General features: G+C 39.2%; 1 protein-coding gene across 9 annotated transcripts in view; it reads right to left on the bottom strand.

The window, feature by feature from the left end:
• Nucleotides 1-24,492, bottom strand: part of dysf (dysferlin, limb girdle muscular dystrophy 2B (autosomal recessive)) — a 102,363-nt gene that overhangs the window by 52,303 nt on the left and 25,568 nt on the right. For 5 of the 9 annotated variants that reach the window (XM_067443155.1, XM_067443190.1, XM_067443146.1 and 2 more), the window contains 20 exons: nucleotides 24,395-24,463; nucleotides 24,271-24,314; nucleotides 23,305-23,387; nucleotides 19,811-19,843; nucleotides 19,398-19,513; nucleotides 16,859-16,972; nucleotides 16,573-16,750; nucleotides 15,617-15,741; nucleotides 15,422-15,528; nucleotides 15,145-15,340; nucleotides 13,760-13,906; nucleotides 13,515-13,646; nucleotides 12,931-13,097; nucleotides 12,717-12,831; nucleotides 12,414-12,519; nucleotides 12,180-12,322; nucleotides 10,236-10,409; nucleotides 7,780-7,867; nucleotides 7,601-7,678; nucleotides 1,834-2,015 (listed from right to left, as the gene is read on the bottom strand). In XM_067443155.1, the coding sequence (XP_067299256.1) occupies nucleotides 1,834-2,015; nucleotides 7,601-7,678; nucleotides 7,780-7,867; nucleotides 10,236-10,409; nucleotides 12,180-12,322; nucleotides 12,414-12,519; nucleotides 12,717-12,831; nucleotides 12,931-13,097; nucleotides 13,515-13,646; nucleotides 13,760-13,906; nucleotides 15,145-15,340; nucleotides 15,422-15,528; nucleotides 15,617-15,741; nucleotides 16,573-16,750; nucleotides 16,859-16,972; nucleotides 19,398-19,513; nucleotides 19,811-19,843; nucleotides 23,305-23,387; nucleotides 24,271-24,314; nucleotides 24,395-24,463 (2,397 nt within the window). The remainder of the gene's footprint in view (nucleotides 1-1,833; nucleotides 2,016-7,600; nucleotides 7,679-7,779; nucleotides 7,868-10,235; nucleotides 10,410-12,179; nucleotides 12,323-12,413; nucleotides 12,520-12,716; nucleotides 12,832-12,930; nucleotides 13,098-13,514; nucleotides 13,647-13,759; nucleotides 13,907-15,144; nucleotides 15,341-15,421; nucleotides 15,529-15,616; nucleotides 15,742-16,572; nucleotides 16,751-16,858; nucleotides 16,973-19,397; nucleotides 19,514-19,810; nucleotides 19,844-23,304; nucleotides 23,388-24,270; nucleotides 24,315-24,394; nucleotides 24,464-24,492) is intronic. The other 4 variants (XM_067443204.1, XM_067443214.1, XM_067443163.1 and 1 more) reach the window with 1 other exon arrangement.

Below are 24,492 nucleotides of genomic sequence, written 5' to 3'. Positions count from 1 at the left end.
ATAAGACCTCTGTTCATTCTGTTGTTACAAAGCCCATCTCACTACAGTGCCTCTACAATCATTTTATGAAGCGATGAGAATAGTTTTTGGGCGCAAAAAACGAAATAACATTTGTAACAACGTCTTTAGTGCCTTTTATGGGTCTTGAGAAAGGAATCTACATTGATGTCAATGAAGGCCTGTCTGAGCCATCGTATTTCAAATAAACTATCTTCATTTGTGTTTTCCGAAGATGAACTTACAGGTGTCGAAACAACATTAGAGTTAGTAATTTATGACAGAATTTTCATTTTTGTCTGAACTAACCTTTTAAACTAGACACTGGTTTCATCAACGAAGGGATGCAGAGGCTTTGAGCGATCCCAGATGAGGAATAGGTAGCCTGACAAGCCAGACCCACATCAAGATGTTTGGTCTGGAAACTCACCATAGACAGGGCTCAGTCCGAGGGGCGGGATAAACGTTTTTTTTCAAACTCCCTCTGCACGCGATAGGATAGCGGTACACCAACCGGAGCAACGACGGTGAAGCAGAGCTTGTTGACAGATTAAACATTCGCCGTATCCGGTCGGCTAAACTCCGAACACATCTTCCCTTTTTAAGAATGACTTCAGTGCCACTCTTTGTTCTTTTCTCAGAGGAAAGCTTAACTCCAAGTCTTCCGGAGGCGCGGGCAGAGCTGATTCGAAAGACCGCCGCCGTTCGCCAGTTTCTGTGTTTACTAGAAGACTGTGTTACTAGAAGCACGCAAACACAACTCGGCCGTCGTCATTATGGCCCCGCCCGCCGACTCTATAGCCTATCTACACGATGTGATTGGGCCGTCCAGATTCTGAGGAATACAGCTCAGATAGGAATTGAGAGTTGCTAGACCACACTTGCGGGCAAATTAAATTTGCTGCCGCTAGGGTGCGTCTAGATTTCTAGGCTAAGGAATAGGGTCTTACCTAGCAAAACCATCGGTCATTTAAAAAAATAAAAAAAGTAAAATATATATACTTTTTAACCTTAATTGCTCATCCCACGGATTGCGTAATCACGCCGGAACGGTCACGCGAGACGTAAGCGGAAGTACCACCCCGTGTTTACAAAGCTGCGAAGATATAAATGTCTTTTAGCAACAAAAAAAAAGGTAAAGCAACAATGTCAGATGATTTTGAAGTTAAAGATGGAGTGTTTTTTTGGTAAAGGGCGTTTGTATTAGTCCTCGCACGTTCACTTGGGGCGGTATTTCCGCCTTTGTCTAGCGTGACCGTTCCGGCGTGACAATTCGTGCAATTCCTGGCTAGATGCAGAGCAGCCCAAGATGAGCAATTTAGGTTAAAGGGTATATACATATTTATTTTATTTTTTAAATGACCAATGGTTTCACTAGATAAGACCCTATTCCTCAACTGGGATAGTGGAGAGCCCTCTGAAGCCCTTCAAAGCACATTGAAACGACATTGATTTGGACCTTGAATGTTTTGGTTGCCATGGAAGTGCAATTTATGATACCAACATTGTCAGATTTGAATAATTTGTTATTTATACGTCCATTTGTCAAACAGTTGCATGGATTTCAGTGTTTTCTCATTTAAGTAGATAAGAGCTGTACTTGCTTGGCGTTATGAATATGACTTAATATGGTTTTCTATAAAGGAACTTTGGTCAGATAATCTCTGCTTGACAAAGTTGGCAGTTCTCAACCTGAATAAGCTGTAAATTGGACCAGACTTAAAGTGACTTCAGACCTCAGACTTCAAGTCTTCAAGTGTCTGACTACTCAAGACAAATTTGACATGAAACACACCCGCTTATAAAATAACACATACCAACTCAACAAAAACTCACATAGGTGTCCTGATCATACAACTCCACCACAATGTGCGGCGGGCTCCTTTCAGTCACTTTATGGTCTCCAAATATTTCCACTTCATAGAAGATGAGGGTCTGGTCCCAGGTGGGATTGAGTGTGTTCCGAACAGTCACCGTCTTTTGGCTCTGATGCAGGAAGGACACAATGGCATAGGGATCTAATCAAAGAGTCAAAGATCAAAGGTCACTATATTGCATGGCATTTTCACTTTGTGGAGAGTGATGAAGTATGGCATGAGTTGCAAGTTCACATCGAGAGGGAATAGCATGGGTAATGTGCATTTGTATACTGTCAAAAACGAGATCTGAACTGTCAACTGAAACGAGAAAGGCTTCGTCAGGTCAGATGGAGGTTATTGCCACGTAGATGGATAAATGCAATGGAAAGAACTGCATCGAGAGTTGGGAAAGATGTGCAGCCATCAACTCATTGAAGTCTGTTTGCCATCAAGACTGAGGCAGTGATTCGGTACGTTCTCCTCAGAACAAGACTTTCAATGCATCAGTAAACATAATAAACACAAGTATTTCTGTTTTTATTTGGTTCTGTAATAAGGGTGACTTTGCCAAGAATATAACATCAATTATGGAAGTGAAAAGAACCAGAGATACCCTGAGTTATGGTGAAGGGAGGGTGAGACCATTTTTTAACTTTAGTAGGTCTATGTAATGTCTGAAAGATGATGTGTGGTTGTGAGACAGAGAAAGGGGGGAAAAGTAAGTGAGTTAGCAAAAGCATGTGCATGTGTGAGTGTTTATGTATTTAAGAGAGCATTTTAAACAGATAGTCCACCCCCCCCCCCCCCACCCACCCAAAAAAGGGAAAAAAGAATTATGTCATTGTCATTCCAAATCTCTATGTAGTTAGGTTCAAATTATTATTTTTTGCCAAAGGCATTTGGGATATTTCTTAAAATATTTCAATTGAATGCAAGCCCAAATTTCACATTTGTGAGCTTTTGTCAAAATATGAATTTGACCCAAAACTTTAATGTGATTTAAAGAACACTAGGCACATAATGCACGAGTCGTATGGGTTACTTTTTTTGTCCTTTCTGGAGCATGACAACTGTGGTCACTGAACTGTCACTGAACAGCAATGTGTCACTGAAAACAGCAAAAAATAAATATATATACTGTATGTTTGAATGAAAAGTGTGTGTGGGGGGGAGCATGTTTTTGTGACATATGAGGACACAAATGTGTATAATGACATAGGTGTGACATAGGTATTACAAGGAGAGGGTGAAATATGAGGACATTACCCATGTCCCCACTTTTCAAAAGGCTTATAAATCATACAGGATGAGTTTTTTTAGAAAGTAAAAATGCAGAATGTTTCCTGTGATGGGTAGGTTTAGGGGGTAGGGGCAGTGCAGGGGGATAGAAAATACGGTTTGTACAGTATAAAAGCCATTACGCCTATGGAATGTCCCCATATGTCACAAAAACAAATGTGTGTGTGTGTGTGTGTTTTGGGGTAATGTGTTTGTGTAGAAAAATAATGCAGTGACATCAACTGCTTAGGAATGCCAGAAATTGGAGGGACAGTCAATGTTTATTATTTCAGTCGACGTAAAGCAGCCTCAGTGGGATAGTTTCACTTGGGAGGGAGAAATAGACACTTTTCCCAGCTCTTAATAAACTAGCCAAGTTACGCACATGCACACACATACACACAACTTCCCACTTCCCACAAACACAGTGGCTCAAATAAACAAACGGATAAACAAGCTATGGGGAGCGTGCACTGTTACCCAGGAGCCAATGGGAAATAAACACAGGCAGTGTCTAATCTGCCTGCTTACAGTGAAATGTAAATAAACTGTCTTCCCCAAGGGCATTATGGGACTGGACATGTCGACGGCTGCCCACGTGTACGACTCAAACATGATGCATGACCCTTGGGAACAATGACATGCTCAAAGAAAATAGGGAAAGGATTTTGGCAATAGATTATTTCCCATATATCAATACTATACAGTGTTTAACTGTACGAAAATCTTATTCAAATACACGTCAGACAGACAGACAGACAGACAGACAGACAGACAGACAGACAGACAGACAGACAGACAGACAGACAGACAGACAGACAGACAGACAGACAGACAGATAGACAGACAGACAGATAGATAGATAGATAGATAGATAGATAGATAGATAGATAGATAGATAGATAGATAGATAGATAGATAGATAGATAGATAGATAGATAGATAGATAGATAGATAGATAGATAGATAGATAGATAGATAGATAGATAGATAGACAGAACAGAGGGGCCTATAGCATCTGGCAAAACCCTCTGATTTCATCTAATCTCCCTCCAGTAGCCAAAGCACTGATGCAGCTCCACATTTTTCCTTCCTTTATAAATATTGTGGTCCATCGATCATTTCCCTTTACCAAACTCCTTCTCAAGCGCACCAAGGACAAGTGATTTCTGCCTCGAGCTTGATTTATTCATTTTCCTCAGAGCTCAGAACCCTGTAAAAGATCTAGGCTGGGTTTTCTGCATCAGGAGACTGACCCAAAACTATTTGTAGATTTGTAATCAGAGCGCCAGACTGGCCTGATTTATACCAGGCCTGTATTTTTAAAAGGATCCTCAATGTTTTTTCATCTGTGCTTGTGGGTTCAGAATGAACCTTAAGCGCATAGCCCGGGTAGCTACATTTCCAGGATTTCGCAAAAAACAAAAAACAATATACTTCAGATCTTTCTCCACCTTAAAGTCTCTTTTCTTTTTTCTTTCATCCTTGTCCGCTTTGTTCCCATTTTTAGACTATGGTTTTTCCATGCATATGAGATTTATACCAGACATCTCTAATGGGTGATAACCAGCAGGCGTATTTTGCCTGCATTTTAATGATGTGGAGCACTCTGGGTTAAAAATTTCACTACCACAACTTCTTAGAGCTTTAGACCATGGCAACACTCGCTATGGTTTAAAGGGGGTGAAATACTGCTCTGGGTTTGCCAAGAAAGCTCTTTTATATTTGACTTTTTCAGGCACTGTTTTTTTTTTTTTGCCAACATCAACAATCAGTCTCACATTTTGAATGAAAACTCACTTCATGTTTATTAATAGGTAATATTAATATAAGGTAATAACAAGGCCCACACGGAATCTGCACATTTATGAGGGTAATTCTGTGGAATGGCTTAAACAGAGCCGGGAGCGCTAAACATATTGGTGGTTGAAATACATTTACGCATAACTCTTTCAAATTACAATTATTAAAAGAATAACCAATCAAGTGGAAGGGTGGTGTGGATTTTTGGAGTAGTAATTTTTGAGTAGCTTCCTTTTTCTAAGGAGTTAGAGAAAACCACTACAAAAATCTATAACCAATAGCTAACATACAGATTAGAAAGGAGACAGACGCACATCTATAACTACAAAACCAGAGAATGTTTCACCTGATGTGTGTGTTTAGACACTTCACATAAACTTCTGCTACTCTGACCACAATCCCAAAGTTAAGCCCCTTTGACCTGGCAAAACATCACGTGCATCTTGAATAAAAAAAAAAGCCATGCAGTGCACATGCTTTATGTGCCTTTGTTTTGATATTTTCCAAGAACACAAGTCATGGAAGATGATTTCTTATGAAAAAATAGCTTGGCAAAAAAGAAACTAGCGCCAGTAAATCAAAAAGAAAAACGGCAGAGCAGAGCAACAAATTCAGCATATAATGTTTCATTTTTTTCAGGGCTTTTCACTTTTTAAAGTTCAGAGAAGCTGGACGTGACAGGGAGAGAAAGAAGGTAATGGGATATGTTGCGAGCCAGATTCAAACCTGCTTCAGAGCGCAAGCACTAGCCACTAGACCATAGCTCCGACTTGATTTGTTTTACTTTATGTAGCACCTCTTCTCGATACAAATGACATATTTACATCTTCGCTGCCAACATCTTCTCTCATGGACACCATTGTAAATCTACTTCGTTTCGCTTCTCTCTGGGCTACACTTGACCCAAACTGCCTCGGCCCAGCCTGTGCCAGGCACAATATTTCACCCTCTGACGTAAGCTCAGTTATGGTTCCTCTACTATTTAGTCTCAAAAGACTTCACTATGATTGTGTTATTTATAAAAATTCTCTTATTATTTTAGGCAATACTGACCCTTTTTTAACAGAAAAATCATAAAATCATAATTCTGCCATGTTATGCTATGGCTCAATATGCTTCACATTAGGACTAATCATTGACCTCATTTGGTCTCACCACATGACCTGGAAATATGTATCTTATTGTATGTTAACGTGAACAAAATGCCATTACAGCTGGCAGGGTGCTCTCATGTGGTATTGTAGTAAATGTCTTAAAAAGGCAGATTTCGCCGATGCCTGCTGTGTGTCTGAATGTCATGCTATTACTGCATTCAGAAGAATATATTACTCAGAATCCATGCAAATAACCACAAGTTCAGGATCTAAGAGGTCACAGTCTAATACACATAGATAAAAAAAATATAAAACAAATAAAACGCTGCTGCTTTACAAAATGAATTACTTTGCATACATTTCTTGGTAACATCCATAGCTTTGATCCGATTTTACCCAACAAGATTGAGTAACCTACAAAGCTTTTATTGATTTCTAAGACTTTGGAATTTCACCATGGTTTGGCTGAAGAATTGGCTCCTTAATTTCTCCTTTTTCTTTTTTCAAGAAACAAGCTAAAATACAGTATATGGCAGTGGCTACTTACACTAAGTGCAAATAACATTTTATTAGCGATACATGCAATTTACACTTAGTGACAATAGTGATATACATTAAGAACATTTAAATTTTTATTCAAAGTAAATGCCTTTCCGATGTGATTTGTTATGAGAAGAGAGAAGAGCAAGCTCTGCAAAAGGCGGATTCGAACCTTGTTTGATCGCATCAGAGCAATGATCCGTTAACCATACACTTTACTGATTGCACCACTGAAGATGTTAAATTACAGGTGTTTTTTTAAATGTTGTGCAGCACAGCCAGGCATTGAAAGCAAAGCTAGTGCAATAGCACTTGCCAACAAGCCACAACATTTGCACTTGGTGTGAATAGACACTATGCTATTAAAATGATAAAATGGATGCCGCCATTTAAACCTAGCCCAGTACATACTTTTACTACTATTAAACAGTCATTAGGCAGTTTATTTCCACTTTTCGAAACTGTTCTGTTTGTATTGAAAGTAAATGCCTTTCCGATATGTGATGGGAAAAGTGAGAAGAGCGAGCTCGGCAAAAGGCGGATTTGAACCTTGGTCGATCGCATTAAAACCTTTTATTTTGCTCTACTGACTACGCCACTGCAGACATTATAACATACACATCTTTTTTAATCTTGTGTGGCATTGCTGGGTGGAAATAGTGTAAGTAGTGCTTGCCAACAAAGTGCGCTATTTGCACTTAGTGTAAATAGAAAGTATACCAGTACTACCCTTCAAAAGCCTTCAAAGCCTCTGTAGTCATTAGGATTTTTTTTTTAAAGAATAGGAATGCTGTTCTTTTGAACCTGCTATTCATCATAGAATGACAAAAGTATCATTGTGTTTCTTGAGCAGAAAATCTGCATTTTAGAATGATTTCTGAAGGATCATGTGACAAAGACGTTTTAAAATATATTTAAACATAGAAAACTGTTGTGTTAAATTAAATTTTGAATTTTGCACAACCCTGATTTACAAAAACATTGATATGCCTGTAGTATTTATGTTTGGCTCATTCGTGGTATGCTCACCTGAGAAACTGTCCTTATCCATTGCCAACAGGTCTCTGGCCTGATACAAGTAACATCGCAAATGATACAGGGTCCCATCTGAAGAATCAAGAAAAAGAACAGTAATCATCATAGTTTCAGTAATCATTTAAACCTGTTATTATTTTAATTAAATGAAAAAACTGGCATGTGTAACTTACTATCAAAGAAGCAGGAGATGGTTGGGCGGTTGACACCAAAGGTTGTTGTAACTGTCTTATCGTCATTCTTTTCATCAGTAACACTGCTCTGTCGACATAAAAAAACAAACAAACTGTGAGACACATTATGTTCCTTCAACCTAAACAGTAGATTCACACATTTTGGCATTCAGACAAGACAATCATTCATGTTGGATCAAATATCACAATATCCTGACCAAAAGGATAAACAGAGTATGTGTTAATGATAACTGCTGTCAGTTGTGGAAAGGGCAAATGTATATGCACCACAAACCACTGGCATGAAGTGATTTTATCACCACACCAAGACACACAAATATAATTTTGACACGTACAAAAATCCTGATCTTCTCTGAATAAAATGCCTGATGATGTCTCTTAACCAAAATAAAACTGCTATGTCATTTGTGGCTAACAATATTTACATAACCCAATACCCTTGTATGGTTTTGGAGAAAAAAGGAAAGAAACACACCCTCCAAAGTGCCCTCTAAAACAAGAACAGAATTTGGAATCCAATTCCAGCGACTAGCAGTGAAGTGCAAACCCAAAAAGTGAATCGTTGTTTTCAATGTCCCTTTGTTCACACATGCAGCTTTAAAGGGTTACTTCAGCGATTAGCATATGGCTTTGTATCAGTAGAAACCCTGGAGAATATTCAAATTATTGTGCTTTCCCCTCTCATATCTCCCTGAGACGAGAGATTTATGCATTTTATTTCAGGAAAAATTCCTCCTATGATGCAAAATGACGATTTTTGCATCATAGGAGGAATGTTTGCCCAGAGGCTAAAGACTACAGCCAGCAGAGGGAGCCATTTCCGCATGTTTTGAATCCGGCATTGGGGGATGGGAGATTACACTCAGCTTGCAGGGAGAGCTCAGCTTGCAGACAGGATCATTTAAACGGAGCTATGGTGAGCAATGTAAGTCTTTTAACTTCTCAAATTCCTTTCTATGAAAGTTAAGCTTGCAAAGGCATGAACTGAAACGCGCCAGACTGAAATCGCGTTGTGAATGTATGCCGCGAATGTAGTCGCGATTACCTCAGCTCTCATCACTCCTGCAGTTAGTGCTCAGTGCTGTGATACTGGCGCGGTGACTCACTCATTATATTGAACACACACGTTCAGTTTTTAATTGTAGTGTCTCTAACTCAGTCACAGTAATGAAGTTGTTGGCGTTGGGAATGGCCTCACAGGGCAGCGAAGCATTCTGGGAATTGTAGTCTTTCATCCCCATGGGACAAAAATACATTTTCTCTCTTTTCTCAGTCTAGAAGACACCAAATTCAAAAATAATTTCACATTTCTACTACATTGATGACCCAGTTTAAATACAGATTCATCTTCCCAGCGCTGAAGTACCCCTTTAAGTGCTAAGCAAGTTGTGGTATAATCAGACATGCTTTTCGGTCTCTCATTTGTGGCAGTGAAAACTAAAGTTTGATGCATTGTGGTTAATGAAATCCTCCCAACTCTTTTGCATAGAGGTGGCAAAAAGTGTGATTCATTCTAGTGAATTGGACAATAGCATCATCTTAAAGGGATAGTTCACCCCAAAAAGTGCATCTATCCATTATAAAAGTAATCTACACGGCTCTGGGGGGTTATTAAGGGCCTCTTGAAGCAAAGCGATGCATTTGTGTAAAAAAAAGGGGGAAAAAAGTACAATATCTAGCTGCCGCCAGACCGCCTTCCGTATTCAACTTAGGAAGAAAGTATAATGCCTCTCACAGTTCAAAACGCTCACTCTATTTCCGATGTCATACGAGTTAATTCAAGTGAATCAGTTCGTCCTTAACAAATCTCTTATTTGTAATGGTGGAAATTCAGATTCATTCTTATTTGACTCTCTCATTTATACTGAGACTAAATTAAGCATTTGATGTGATTAATTGATGTCTATGGATCAGAATTTTCAGGTGCCCTGGGAAGCAGAGCAAGGGAATCATCTAGTTCACCTCCGTAAAGCCTTACTTGCACCATGGATCATTTCCAGACCCTCATCAACTCTCAGTTCTCAACCCAGCCAAGCCCACATGACATCTCATGCCAAAAGCTGCCTGGAATAGACCTGAAACAATGGACCCAATGGACCAGACTATACGTAAAAGAATAAGCATACTAACTAGGCTTTATGCATACACCGTCTTTCACACTCACTGCTCCATCTCTGTCTCCCTGTAAATGATATCCCATGATGCCCTTATTTTACCAGACTGATTCCACTTTGCTTGCCCAGTCTCTCTCAGCACCTCCGATTCGTCCAAACTCAAAGCCCTCCACACCCATTCTCGCCTTTGCCTTGTCTAAATTGCATCTCGCCGTCGTTTGATTCTCTCCGACCACTTTCCTTTCCTTCCATTACTGTCTCTATTTCTAAATCTCACCCCAATTCCAGCTCCACATCACTCAAACAGTCAACCCTCATTACCAGCGAACCCTCCAAGGCAAAGATGGCCGCCGGCCCCGTCTTTTCTAACGGTTCCATGCGACATCTCCAGCGTCTGCGCCGGAAGGAGTCCGTCTTCTTCTGCTTGAGGTGAAACTTCCAACCAAATAAAGAGGTATATTCCCAGCCCTCGCGCTCCGACTCGTCCGGATGCTGCTGTTGAAGAGTGAGCACACACAGAAAAAGACTAATTCAATCAAGTTAAATTGTTAAATGTAATTTAAAGTATTTTTCTCAAATTGCATAATATGTATGATCCTATCCAGTGGTGCACAGTGCAATAAACATTAAAAAAGACAAAAAGCAGACACGAGGATCTTTAGATTAGTGAGGAAAGGATTAGTGAGGAATTAAAGTTATCTAATAGAGTAGAAAGACAGGAGGTACCACAAGAGAAGCGTTTATAAATCTGTGCTTAAAGACTGCCACCATGAGGACAACTCCTAAAATCATAACCCCAAAAAGTACTTTGGACACTTTAACAATATAAAATACTGCATTAAATAAAATATCTAAGTGGCTTTATGTATTTATTTATTTTAAAAGCACACTTTTTAAGCAAAACTAAAATTGAACATATTTTTAATAATAGGTATAAAAGTATAAGCAAATTTGCAAATTTACAGAAGTTCTGGAAGAATAGACAAATGGCATTAGTTTAATAATAATTTTATGTCATAAATAATATGCAATACTATTCAAAAGTTTGGGGACAGTACAACCTTTTTTTAAACAAACTAATACTTCTAAGCAAGTACGTCTTATATTACTCAAAAGAGACAGTAAAGACATTTGTAATGTTACAAAAGTTTTCAGTTTTAAATAAAGGCTGTTCTTTCAACTTTGTAGTCAAAGAATCATGAGGGAGAAAAAACGCATCACGGTTAACAATCAGTTGAAAACATAACAATGGAAGTCAGCATGCTACAATAATTTCTGAAGATTTCTGTAATACTGTGAAATATTATTACAATTAGGAGAACAGAGACTACTTTCAAAAATATTTTAAAAACTCTTACTGACCCAAACATTTGAACAGCAGTGTATTAATAGATGGTTTATGTTATTTAGTAGTTGTCTAAATAAAAAAATAAATTAAAAAAATGGCATTAATCTAAACCACCTTTTGAACCCAATCCTCACATTTCCCTTGTAATTCTTTAGCCACTTTTTGCAGGCCTATTTGTCTCTTGCAAAGAACCAAACGTAAACACAATGAGCCTCATTCAGGAAACACGAGCAGAACAAATGTGTGTGTAAATCGTTCATAAATCCATTCTTATGTAAACTGTCGCATTTAATTGAATGTGACAATTTACATAAAAATGGATTTGCGAAAGATTTACACAAATTTGTTCTGTTCGTGTTTTATGAATGAGGCCCATTGCCATTCTCTGTGACTCTAAAAAACAAATATGTGGATGTTCTTCTGTCAGTAATTTTAACAGTAATTTTCAGAATTTAATTTATTAACAAAGTGTGTTTTACCCAAACTTGTTCGCTTATGTGGATAAGTGGACACACACATGCCCCTACACACGCCCTCACACAGATGATGAACATTAAACGTATTTGCGGCGGGACTTTAAAGTCGGACCCAGGTTTTCCTGCCAAGTGGATTAGAGGTGTGGGATTGATTTCAGATTTTTCTCAGATGGCATGATTAATTAGGTGTCCTCTCGAGCTCCATCTGCCTCTCACCAGATGTGTTCAGGGACAGGGGATGACCTCCTGAGACTACACAGAGCTCTTTATGTCACGCCACCCTGAGCTTTACCAGAATCCCCCAGAATTCAAAGGGAACAAAATGAAGCTTGGGCCAAGATTCCTCTTTTGTTTATAAGTTGCTCTCAATGTGAAACTTTGTTACATCTTTGACTGAAAATAAACCGAGCGGCAACACTTCGCTAATGACTGATGATGTACTTTTCTAAGCGCCTCCATTTTCTGCATATCTCTACGGCGGAGTCGGATCCAACGTCTCCGGCGGTTGGTGTGGTACATCTTCTCAGATGGAACCCAGGACTTCGGCCGGCGGTCCGGCGGGAGGGTTATTCCATATTCCCACCCTACAGGTAAAAGCAGATTTATTGTAGTTCTAGAGATAGGTATACAGAATGATGAATAGCAGTGGCATAAGGCGTCTCAAAGTTTCCATGCCTTGATCATCCACTGCACGCTTCAGATCCTCGCTCCACTCAATATCCTCCCACACCCAACCGGGGGGACACTCGATCTCATCTTTAGGCACGGCCTTTTCTCCATTCTGCCCCCCAGTGGACACATAAAGAACAAAAAGGTCAGTTCCTGCCAACTGATTTTAATGTAGAACATACTTTTTTTAAATTTTATAATCTTTGACTGAGAATTCCTTTGTGCCTCATGAATAAAACAAATAATTTCACTGGACTTAAAAAGAACTTAAGTTTTATCAGTTTTGTCACAATACAACTACACACTGACCACATCTGTGTACCCCTCTGACATGCCGATCCACTGTCCTCCTGGCAAACGCATCTGATTTTCAAACACCTCCTCCAAAAAGCTTATATGACCTGCATCAGCCTCGTACAGCATTCTGGACATCAATACACATCCATGTTATGCCGTTTTAGAGGGTGTTCAATGATGTTGATATCACTAATATTATGTAAGCAAATTTAATGATAAAACTCACGTTTTCTCTGGGCTGACGTACCAGTCTCCTGCCCAGCTCCATCCTGGAGAGGGTTTGAAGCTCTCCTTTGGCAGTTTGATTCTGCCAGTCACATCGCTGAACTTGGGGTATGTTAGACCGGTCGTACCCCAGTTCCCCACCAGGGCCAGTTTAGTCTGGTTCTCATACTGGGAATCAAAATAACGCCATTAGGGGCTCAGAAGCTCAAACACACAATACTAAAAGACACATTCAACTCAAACAAATGCAACTACATAAATACAAAGGATGAACACTATTACAATTCTTTGTTTTATTTTATATACACTACCAGATTACCAGGAAAGATTGTTTGTTTTTAAAATAATTATTAGTCGCATAAATATTGTGAAATAATATTAACATTTAAAATAACTATTTTTTTATTTAAAATTTTATTATGTGATGAATAGAAAGTGTAAAAGAACAGTATTTATTAATAACAATAGACAAATGAATACATTAGAAATAGAGTGTAAAGTGTTTACTAAGACATCCACAAGGCAAAAATACCCATAGGTGAAGAAATGCCCAAAAAAATGCATGTTGGGTAACTGCCCACTAACCGTTTCTGCAAATACAGATAGTTTGCCCTCTGCAAACTGGTTAAAGGACTTGACATCAGCAGTGAGTCCGAACCACAGCTTGACCCTGAGCTGAGCTGGGATCTTACTACATCCCTCATCTTCCTGCGGATACTGAGCACAACATTGCATACAGAGACAGAGAGATTTATCAATACCCCGACGGTTCCATTCATCATTTGCACAGCAGCATTATTATGTGCTTTGCCTTCAAATAGCATGTTTACCTTCATGAAAACCGTCTGAAGTTGGCCACAATGCTTGCCGCAGTAACCCTGGGAAAAGAGAACTTGATGTGTGGGGATTCTGTGGTAGGCCACTCGTCTGTCTCCCTGAAGCATCCAGATTATTATATCTGGAAGACTGTTCTGGGGCTAAAAGGAAGAAAGTACTGTTGTCAATCAAATAAAAAAAATACCTTATTAATCGCACATTTTTAATAATTAAAGGTGCACTATGCAACTTTCCGTCCACTACAGGTCGCCTATTCAAAACAAAGGCTTAGTTTGGTGACGCCAAGTTTGAGCGCAGCATCTTGGGACATGTGGTCTTCACCTCACAGCCGGTGGAAAATAGGACACGGACAGAAATCATGTTCATCGATGCGGTTATTAACATTACTGTAGTATGAAGCAGAGCAGGACAGAGTGTTGAGGAGCTGAGTATGGCTGCTGGAGCAATTGTTACACAAATACCCGCCTTGCGAGCACCGGGACTTTTATTATGACGGGACGGGATGGTCATGATTATAAGTTAAAGCAGCTCTGTTTATCATATTAGATACATTTAAGTGTGTTTAAAATGATGTTATGACGTTACTCGTTCGCTCGGCGCTGCTGTGACATGTTCACACTGCTAAGAGAAAAGCACTTCTGCCAAATAAAACCGAGGGTAACGCAGATATGAGGCGACTCTCTCAAACGCTATGCTGAAACGTCCCGGTCCTTAGTTAAAATAGCAATTTTCTCACAATTTTCAAATAGTTGAAAACATTTGGGATATTGTAAATACTCAACTAAACAAAATATATAACACTGGCCTAGTGGTTTTTGGATATTTTACTGCAAAAATACTACATAGTGCACAGATTTTTTTCCTTAATTTGGGGGGATGAAATTAGTTATTATAGCCATTCAACATTACATATATATATTTGAAAGCCGACATTTAATTGACTTTAAAAAATATAACAACTTTTAATTTAACTTAAAACAATATTTGCTAAAACCCATTAAAATAAATGCCACATTTAACTGTGCTTTTAATACAGCAGGGCTCAACATCCCACCACCAGAAAAAAAAAAATCTTTGTTTTTGACCCATGTAACCATGTATTTTAATAATGTTGTTATGACGTAAAATTTATATACCTAATTTGAAAAATATTAAGGGCCCTGTATACTTTATTTTCAACCTTCACTGTATAAAATTAACAACACAAAAGTTAATCAGTCAAGAGCCGTGAATTAATCTCTTTTTCTTTTATTTTTTGATTAACGTTACTGACATAACATGCTGGTATACTAGGCTGCTGTCACTATTTGAATCAGGTGCAAGTATCACAAAACCACCAAAATATATCATTTCGACATGCAAGCTACATCTCTTTCACCTCCTCAGCGAGGTAACGTAGTCTCATTGTCCAGTCCTCAGCCTGCTCCAGCACTGTACTCAGCTCGGTCTCCGGTCCGTGTTTAAGCGCCAGTGCCGCCTGCACTATCTGCTGCATGTTAATCTTGCGCAGATTCCTCAGAGCTTTATCTAGTGGAGTCACACAGGGCCATTTATCCACCTCTGGGAGCTCCTCACTACAACACACACACAAGAACGCTTTAGTAGGTCATAGTGAGTGTGGTACAGCTTCATGAAACAGTTGAGCATATCTGCACCTGCAGTCGGCTATGACATCATCAAGCAGCTGGACAACCCTCTGCTCCACTTCCTGTTCATCACTTCTTGCTTTGAGCTCCAGCTGTACCCGCTCCAGGTTTGATTCCTATTATGATGAACATATTAAGAAATGCAATTATAACTGATTATGCTTCGATTTAATTTGATGTGTTGACCGAAGGAACATTCCTCACCAGTCGGTCAACTATGCTGAGCAGCATGTTCAAGGCTTCTATGCGAGGGACGATATCCTCCCACTCTGAAGACAAGACCACCACAGGTTTCACATTTCCCCATGGTAGGTAGTAGTAATGGCAGCCTTAATAACCATGTAAAACAGTAGAAGTGATTAGTTAGATACTTGAGTGAATCTCACTCATTGGCTTATAGGTGATCCTTCCAACTAATAATCTAAAATTAAACAATATTGGGCATTTCATGTAATATAAAACTTGAATCTTACTACTTAGTTTTTAAAAAATGTTTAAAACTCTTTTGTTCCGCCACAAAATCACATAGCGCTCTACATTTTACTAGTATAGATATGCACGTCCAAAATGCGGCTATGCAGCCCCATATACACAACAAACGGCGATACTTCTTCTATTAGGACCAGCTTTATCTTCTTAAGCAATTTGAGCTACAGTAGCTTGTATGTTTAATATGACCACACGGGCCAGCCTTTGCTCCCCACGTGCGGTAATGTGCCTTGGCCACCCATGACCCTGTCGCCATTTCACCACTGTTCCTTTCTTGAACCACTTTTGATAGATACTGACCACTGCAGACAAGGAACACCCCATGAGAGCTGCAGTTTCGGTGATTGTTTGAAACCCAGTCATCTAGCATCACAATTTGGCCCTTGTCAAACTCGCTTAAATTATTATGCTTTCCCATTTTTCCTGTTTCGAACACATCATTGAGGACAAAATGTTCACTTCCTAATATATACCACCCACTAACAGGTGCCGTGATGAAGAGATATGTGCCTGATCTTTGTATATGGTATGGTGTTTTTGTTAAAGGAAGAACAAATGCCACAAGAATCTACTTTAAAGTGAAATAGCAGTATGGGCATTTTATATAGGGTATTATAAAATCTATGCTTAATCTAAACATTTCAGATATAAATCATTAGTTGTTTTCTCACCATCAAACACAGCCCTGCTGAACTGAGTGGTAGAGGGCAGAGGCAGACAGGTGTTGTCAAACTTGTTGCCGTAGTTACCAATACTGACTTCAAAATGAATTGCATCATCCACATCCTGAAGAAGAGTCGCTGAGTAGAATGCAGCAAAGAGGGAGAACTTTCTCTTCCGCATGAATTTCTGTGTGACACAACACAACTGTGGTCTTTCACTTATTAAATGATGCATTCCTGTTTCATATGATCTCATGTCTTGCGTTAAACCCAGGAGGAATAACTGTGATCTCACCTCTACCACCAGCAGTTCATCGGAGTGTATGTCTTCAATCTTTTGCTCCACCTGATCAGACAGCTTCGTAATGAGTTCTAACAGCACACGTCCTCGATAGGCAACACCCTCTCCCTTTGTCAAAAAACCATACAGAGAAATGTATACTTAAGTATTAAGTGATATTAAAGGTGTTATATGTAAGAATTATCATGTATTAATCACATTTTATTGCCAATGTGTGAACAGCTTGTAACAAAGCTTAAAAAACAAGACCTTGCCAGACTTCCTAGGTTGTCTATAAAATACTGTAGACCGTTTTACCCTGAAAGACTTTTCACGTTTTTGACGGGAAAATAAAAAAAATCTGATATTCACGCATGCTCCGACAGCCTCTCTTCCGGTCAATAGTACATTAAATGAATGCTTACACAATGTTTAGGATAATGCAGAAGGTGCCATTCTGTACTGTAATGTCAATGTGTCATGCAAAGAAAAGGGATTATTCCAAACTATAGTCTCACTATAATTAAAATATAGATAAATCCCTTTTAAAGCTACCAAATTTATTTAGTCAAGAACAGTGAGTGATTTTCTCTTTGTCTTTTGTTTTCTGATTTACATTAAATGGGGGTGAAACACTCAGTTTCAGTCAATCTCATGTCAATCTTGAGTACCTGTAGAGTAGTATTGCATCCTTCATATCTCCGAAAAGTCTTTATTTTTATCATATTTATAAAAGAAATATGGGCTGTACCGAGTCTTTCCGAAAAAAACGAGCGGCTGGAGGCATATCGTGTGGGCGGAGCTAAAGAATGACGAGCGCACACAAAGCGGTGACGTCCTCAAGCGTGGAGAAGAAAACGCTACCCTAAATCAGATTCAACTACTACAGATATGATCCAGAATCAGATCCGGAGGCTGAAATAAACTGAACAGGAGAAACAGCAACAGCAGGACGTCCGTCTCTGTGGTATGTACTGTATTTAGTGGCCTGTCAACATTTGTGTGTGTTTACTCGCAGTTTATGAGGACATGATTCGGTTTATGGACTATTGTATGTGACTAAACATTAGCAGTAGCAAGCAAAACGGTTTTGCACGTCAGACTAGTGTAACGTTATACATAGAACAACAATGGAGTAACCGTTAGCGCATTTGAATGACGAAGCACGCTTTGTGAGAACGCTAGGTTTATGTTTGGGTGGTTTTACAATAAACAAACTGAAACCTATAGTGGTCAGCTAAACAAATGTATTTAAACACACACCATAGATCGCATGCTCCATTGATAAATTAACTAACGTTATACACGATCGTGTTGTTTACTGATGTTTACTTACGCAGCGTTAGCCAACAACACAGACAGTTTTACTCACCGCCTGCTTCTAAAGCACGACCGCGAACCTTTATCGTCACCGCTCCATCAAAAACACACTTCTTTGGTAATTTTTGATTTAGTGAAGTCCTGTGACAGCAGTGACCATAGAGATCCACTTTTTGCGACGCAACTGAAGCGATGTTGTGAAGCTTCCCGTCATTTCTGCGTTCAAATCGGTTCAAATGCAGCGCTGCCTTCCTGGAATGCTGTGCTGAAGCGTTGAAGTTGCTTGACATCACCCATAGGAATAAAGTAAAGCGCGGTGCGACATAAGTGTTGCATGGACGAGTGGATCTTTCCTGTAGCTCAATGAGTAGAGCATGGCGCTAGCAACGCCAAGGTCATGGGTTCGATTCCCAGGGAAAGCAAGAATTGAGAATTGACAATAATGTAAAATGTGTACCTTGAATGCAATGTAAGTCGCTTTGGATAAAAGCGTCTGCCAAATGCATAAATGTAAATGTAAAATGTAAAATGGATCGCCACCTGAGAGCAGTGTTTATGGGCGTGCATTTGCTCTTTCGTTCTAGTAACGCGCGCGCGCGCACCCTTCTGGGAGAAGAGCCCGCACGGCCCATACAAGGACCTTCCGCTCTATCGACGTCAAGCGGACTCATACTCAAAAAAAACTCTCCGAAACTTGTGAGAAACCGGAAGGAGTATTTTTGACACAGAAATACTCCATCAAACGTCCAACATTAATTTTTGAAATTTTGTCTATGTTTAGGATGGGAATCCAAGTCTTTAACAGTGTAAAAAGCTCAGTATGCATGAAACAGCATCCCCCCCCCCCCCCCCCCCCCGGTACAGACACTACAGCAGCATATTAATTAGGCTGCTGTCACTTTAATGTCTAAAGCACATGACACAGATCTGACAGATATTCCATGGCCTCAAAACTCTTTAAGGTCATTTAAGACTATATTTAACTAACTTAAGACTGTGCTTATGAGGATACTCGACAAAGCAGGGATTTTGGCATACTTTTTTGTTTCTTTTGTGTTGTGTTTTTGTCCCTTCAAGTGCAAAAAAGAACTCAATGCAGCCGGCGCACTGTCTGATCTGGCTGTCTGTGCGCACAAGTCATATCTGTCAAACAGACATGTGATTCACAGACAGTACTTTTTTTGCACCTTATCGCACTTGAATGATTTAATAGCATATATATAGTGAATCTCACCTTTCCTAGGTTTAGCGCCTCATGTGGATCTGAGAAGGCTGTGAACTCTCGAGGGCTCCCATACATGTTGACATAGCAGGGGCCAAAGGTCGGAAGAAAGCCTATATTGTCATCCACTTATTGACATAAAAGGGAGGAGAGCATGAATTAGACACACAGCAGTCACCTTTAGCCTAGAAGCAGTAAAAAATAAAAAAACAGATTGCTGTAGTCGTATTGCTTGCTGATATAGATTCAGTGGCAAATAATTTTGCCATTTAGCCATGGAAAACACCTTATCCAAAGACCAGCAGAATAAAGCAATAGGTCATTTATAATCTACAAGCACTACAGCCCAACAAAAGGCCAAATCTGACATAGGTGTGATCTACAGGAAGTGTAGTACAGATATTTGAGATCAGAGAGACACATACTAGTGCCGTGGAAGGTCCTGGGAGGGAACTCATCTGAATGCAGAGTGCAGAGAGAAATAAAAGTTTTGAGACACAATAATAATGAATTATACAGGCAGTCCAGCCGATGCTATACAACCTGACTCATGCACAAGTCTTTATTAATCATGTCTGCACCACACGTAGTTAGATTTGCACACCAAACTCACTCTATGCAGCTCACAAAATATTACAACCAACTGCTAACTGCTAGCATGCTAAAACCAATTTCAGTTACACTGAAATATACTACATTTTTAAGTACATGCAACTAACCCTAATCCTACCATAACCCTATAGTAAGTAGTTAATTGCAATTACTCTGCACCTAAATGTATAATTACACTGTAATAGGGACACATTCAAATAATGTGTAACCCAATTTTGATCTGTCATACCTCCTTGGCAATAGCATAGATGCTAAAGTTTAAAAAAAGTAGCTAACAAAATTGTAGTTGTTAGTCATCCTTGTCTGTAATTAGAAGAACACAGAGTAGAACACACAAGCCAATTTTACACAACACTCCCCAAAATGCAGTTAATTTAATTCTCTAGTTTCAAACCACAGCCAATTCATTACTTATGATGACAATACAAAGTGGTACAAAATCAAAACAACAAATCAGCAAACAACAAGTAATGCTTTTCCTCACTTGAACCAGCACACTGGAACCAGCACATTACTCTAACAATATGACATCATTCCACATTAACAAATGCACTTAAAGGTGGGGAAGTGCTTTCTGGTAACCGTTGTTGTTATTTTAAATCACCAAAACAAACACACCCCTACCCCCAAAAGGGTTTCGGCCCTATTTTGATAGCTTCGCCTCACACAAACATAACCCAGTCAACGACTGGCAGAATCTGTTACACTAATCCAGGTCGAATATGCAATTAAAAAGTGAATATCCATCACTAAAACACGAACCATTCTTATGAACAACTCAATAGAACACGAGCCGACAGTTCAACTAACGAACATATTACAATTATGACAAGATTAGAGTTATAGCGATCACAAAACACAAATAGTTCTCATGAACAACTCAATAGTACACAGGCTCTGTTCAGCTAGTTCAGCTAACAACATATTACAATTATGACCGGATAAGGGTTATACAGATCATGAAAAGAGGAAACAAACATATATTAGGAGTATAGTATCTTACTTGTGGGACACATTTTGTGAGCTGACGGAGACAGTGAGGAGATTTAGATGCTCCATACGGTGTGAAAATAAACGGGTCTTTGTCATCGCTGAAGTGAGTCACAATACGATCGCAAATAGACAAACAAATGAACATAACACACAAGCATATTCATTCAAGCATATATATTAGTTCTCGGCGAATGTCCGTCCTGTGTGAATAACGACGTGCACCAAGTGCTCTCTTCTCACCGTCAATAGTAGACACACCCCCTTACCTGCTGATTGGCTACAAGTTTGTTCTTGCACTCAGCCCGAGTCCGTTTTGTAAAACGGTTTTGAAATAACACTTACCCCACCTTTAAAGGTGCAGAATACTTTATTTTGATTGTATGTTACTTACAACTATCTAAATAGATAGAGACTACAAATAAATTACTTGATGCTGTTTTTCTTCCCAAAGAGTGTGGCAAGCATTGTGGCACAAGCACTGCTGTTTGAGTGACTCAACATGTCAAATTCTGGCTCAACCAATGTGAGTTTTGGGAAGGACTGATTGTAACAAGCTTTTGCACTGGGAATTGACACAATGTACCATTTTCAGCAGTTATGCATGATGTTGTTAGGAGTGCAGAATTAAAACACTTTTTTTAATTCTTTAAAGGGGGGGTGAAACACTCAGTTTCAGTCAGTGTCATGTCAATCTTGAGTACCTATAGAGTAGCATTGCATCCTGCATATCTCCGAAAAGTCTTTATTTTTTTAATAATTATATAAGAAAGATGCGCTGTTCCGAGTCTTTCCGAAAAAAGGCGAGCGGGTGGGGGCGTATCGTGTGAGCGGAGCTAAATAGTGACGTGTGCGCCGCCGTGTTGAGTGCGTCGTAAAGCTGTCATCCCTAACAGCGGGAAAAACTTTATTCAAAATAAAAATATGGCTTTTAATCAGATACAGCCATACATCTATGATCCGGAATCAGACCCAGATGCTGCAGTTGAACAGGAGCAGCAGCAAAAACGACTAGAGCAGGACGTCTCTATGTGGTACAAGTTATACACTAACTATATAATATGCTTAGCGGCTTGTGTTATTTACATATTTATACTCGAATTATATCGTCGTATTTTAGGCTTTGAAGGTGTACATGTGGGAAGTGCAGTTGTGCACGTGTGTGTGTGTGTGTTTACGCGTGGTTTGTGTAGACAACACGGAATAGTAGCGCATTTGAATGAAGAAGCGTGCTTATTTAGTTCAACATATTTCCCCCCTCTTTGTGTATTGTTGTTTGGAGTGCTTTTACAATACACAAACATAAAGTTACACATATAGTGGCCAGCTAAACAAATGTACACGCACTACACATCGCATGCTCCATTGATCAATTTCTATATATAGTAATATATATAGTAACTATACGTGATCATGTTTGGGCTACTTGATGAGCATAGACACAGACATTTGAAGCAGTCTAACTCACCGCCCGCGGTTCTAACGTTGGGACTGCTCCATCCTTCAGCATTAGGCGATTGGAAAAGCCGGCGTCAAGCTGGGCCTTGTTTATGAAACAGTCGGCACCGAAATGCAGCGAACAGATATAAACATTTGCGCAACTCAGTTGCTGATCCGGAAAAGAAAATTCCATCCACTGTTGCCTTACCGCGGGGTTTTGGGGGAATCTGTGCAGGACTGTCTTGGTCTGGCAACCAAAAACGCACTTTTTGATGTCATTGTTAATTGTGCACATTACCTGTGCAGCGCAGTCTACGAGCGCTTTGATGGGCATAGCCTGTTGCTTTCGCTCTCTCCCTCGCTCTCTCTCACGCGCTTCCGGTAGAATTGTCCGTAAGGCCCATACAAGGAAATTCCGCCCCCATTAACGTCAAAGGGGACGCATGATCGCAAAAAACTTGCCGAAACTTATGACTAACCGGAAGTAGTATTTTTGACAAAGAAATACTCCCATCAAACGTCCACCTTAACTTTGTCCATGTTTAGTATGGGATTCCAAGTCTTTAACAGTGTAAAAAGATCAGTATGCATGAAACAGCATTTCACCCCCCCTTTAAATGGTTAGTATAGAGCAGTGGTTCTCAACCCAAGCAGGGATCGGGGCGGGGCGGGTCGGGTGAGGTGGTGGTTGTCTTTTGAATTTGTTGAGGACAGGACAGTATGGAGCTTTGGAGTCAAAAAGGTTGAGAACCACTGATAAAGAGAGTACAAGAACCGTAAAGCAGGACAGTGACTCTAGATTTGCCACTACCATTTAACAAAAGCATTCAATCATGCTGTATTAAAAATAAAAATAAAAAATAAAATAAAAACCTACCCTCAATATCTCCTCCAGGAGCTGAGATTTTGGACATACATAAGTGTGTAGTGCCAATAACGTCATTGTGGCTTGCGCGATCCCTGAGAGAATGCGAATGGGAAGGCATGTGAGATAACACATTTTCATCATAAATAAAGAAAACTACGGAAGAGGATTAGGGCCAAGCAAAAAAAAAAAAAAAAAAAAAAAAGCATCTCGAGAATAAATTCATTAAATATCGAGAATAAAGTCGTTCTCTTTCTAGAAAAAACTCGTTATATTTCGAGAAAAAAAGTCGAAATAACATCTTGAGAATAAACTCATTAAATATTGAGAATAAAGTCGTTCTGTTTCGAGAAAAAACTCGTTATATTTCGAGAAAAAATGTCGAAATAAAATCTTGAGAATAACGCATTCGATCAGTGTTCATTGCATAGCATACTGATAGAGGACATGGCAGAGTTGGATCACTTAGTCAAGCTATATTTCAGACTTTCTTTCAGTAACAAAGAAATACTATCAACTATTTAGCTAATTATGACAAAATTATATTAATGTCCTCTATCAGTATCCTATGCAATGAACACTGATCGAATGCGTTATTCTCAAGATTTTATTTCGACTTTTTTTCTCGAAATATAACAAGTTTTTTCTCGAAACACAACGACTTTATTCTCAATATTTAATGAGTTTATTCTCAAGATTTTATTTCGACTTTTTTCTCGAAATATAACAAGTTTTTTCTCGAAACACAACGACTTTATTCTCAATATTTAATGAGTTTATTCTCAAGATTTTATTTCGACTTTTTTCTCGAAATATAACAAGTTTTTTCTCGCATTATAATGACTTTAATCTCGAGATGCTTTTTTTTTTTTTTTTTTTGCTTGGCCCTAATCCTCTTCCGTATAATCCTCTTCCGTAGAAATCCATATTAACATATGGAGGTTAGATTTACACTTATGAAAGAAAAATGTAACTCACCAGTCTAAAATGCGTATCCTCATTTTTTCACACATGGATGGAAACTGAAGTGAAAAACAGATTCTTAATAAATCTAATGAAAGACTTGTTAGGTTGTTCTGTGAGGTGAGTGTATGACATTTACCCTGATGGGCAGAGTGAGGCTCTGGTTCCACTGAGGGTTGGCGTTTTTCTCCAGAATCTTACTACTGATCTAGAGATAGAATTGAATATAATATCAGT

Source organism: Pseudorasbora parva, chromosome 1, assembly GCF_024679245.1.
Source record: "Pseudorasbora parva isolate DD20220531a chromosome 1, ASM2467924v1, whole genome shotgun sequence".
Taxonomy (NCBI): Eukaryota; Metazoa; Chordata; class Actinopteri; order Cypriniformes; family Gobionidae; genus Pseudorasbora; species Pseudorasbora parva.
The sequence above is the reverse complement of the archived record's forward strand: the minus strand, read 5'-3'. Positions and strand labels throughout refer to the sequence as shown.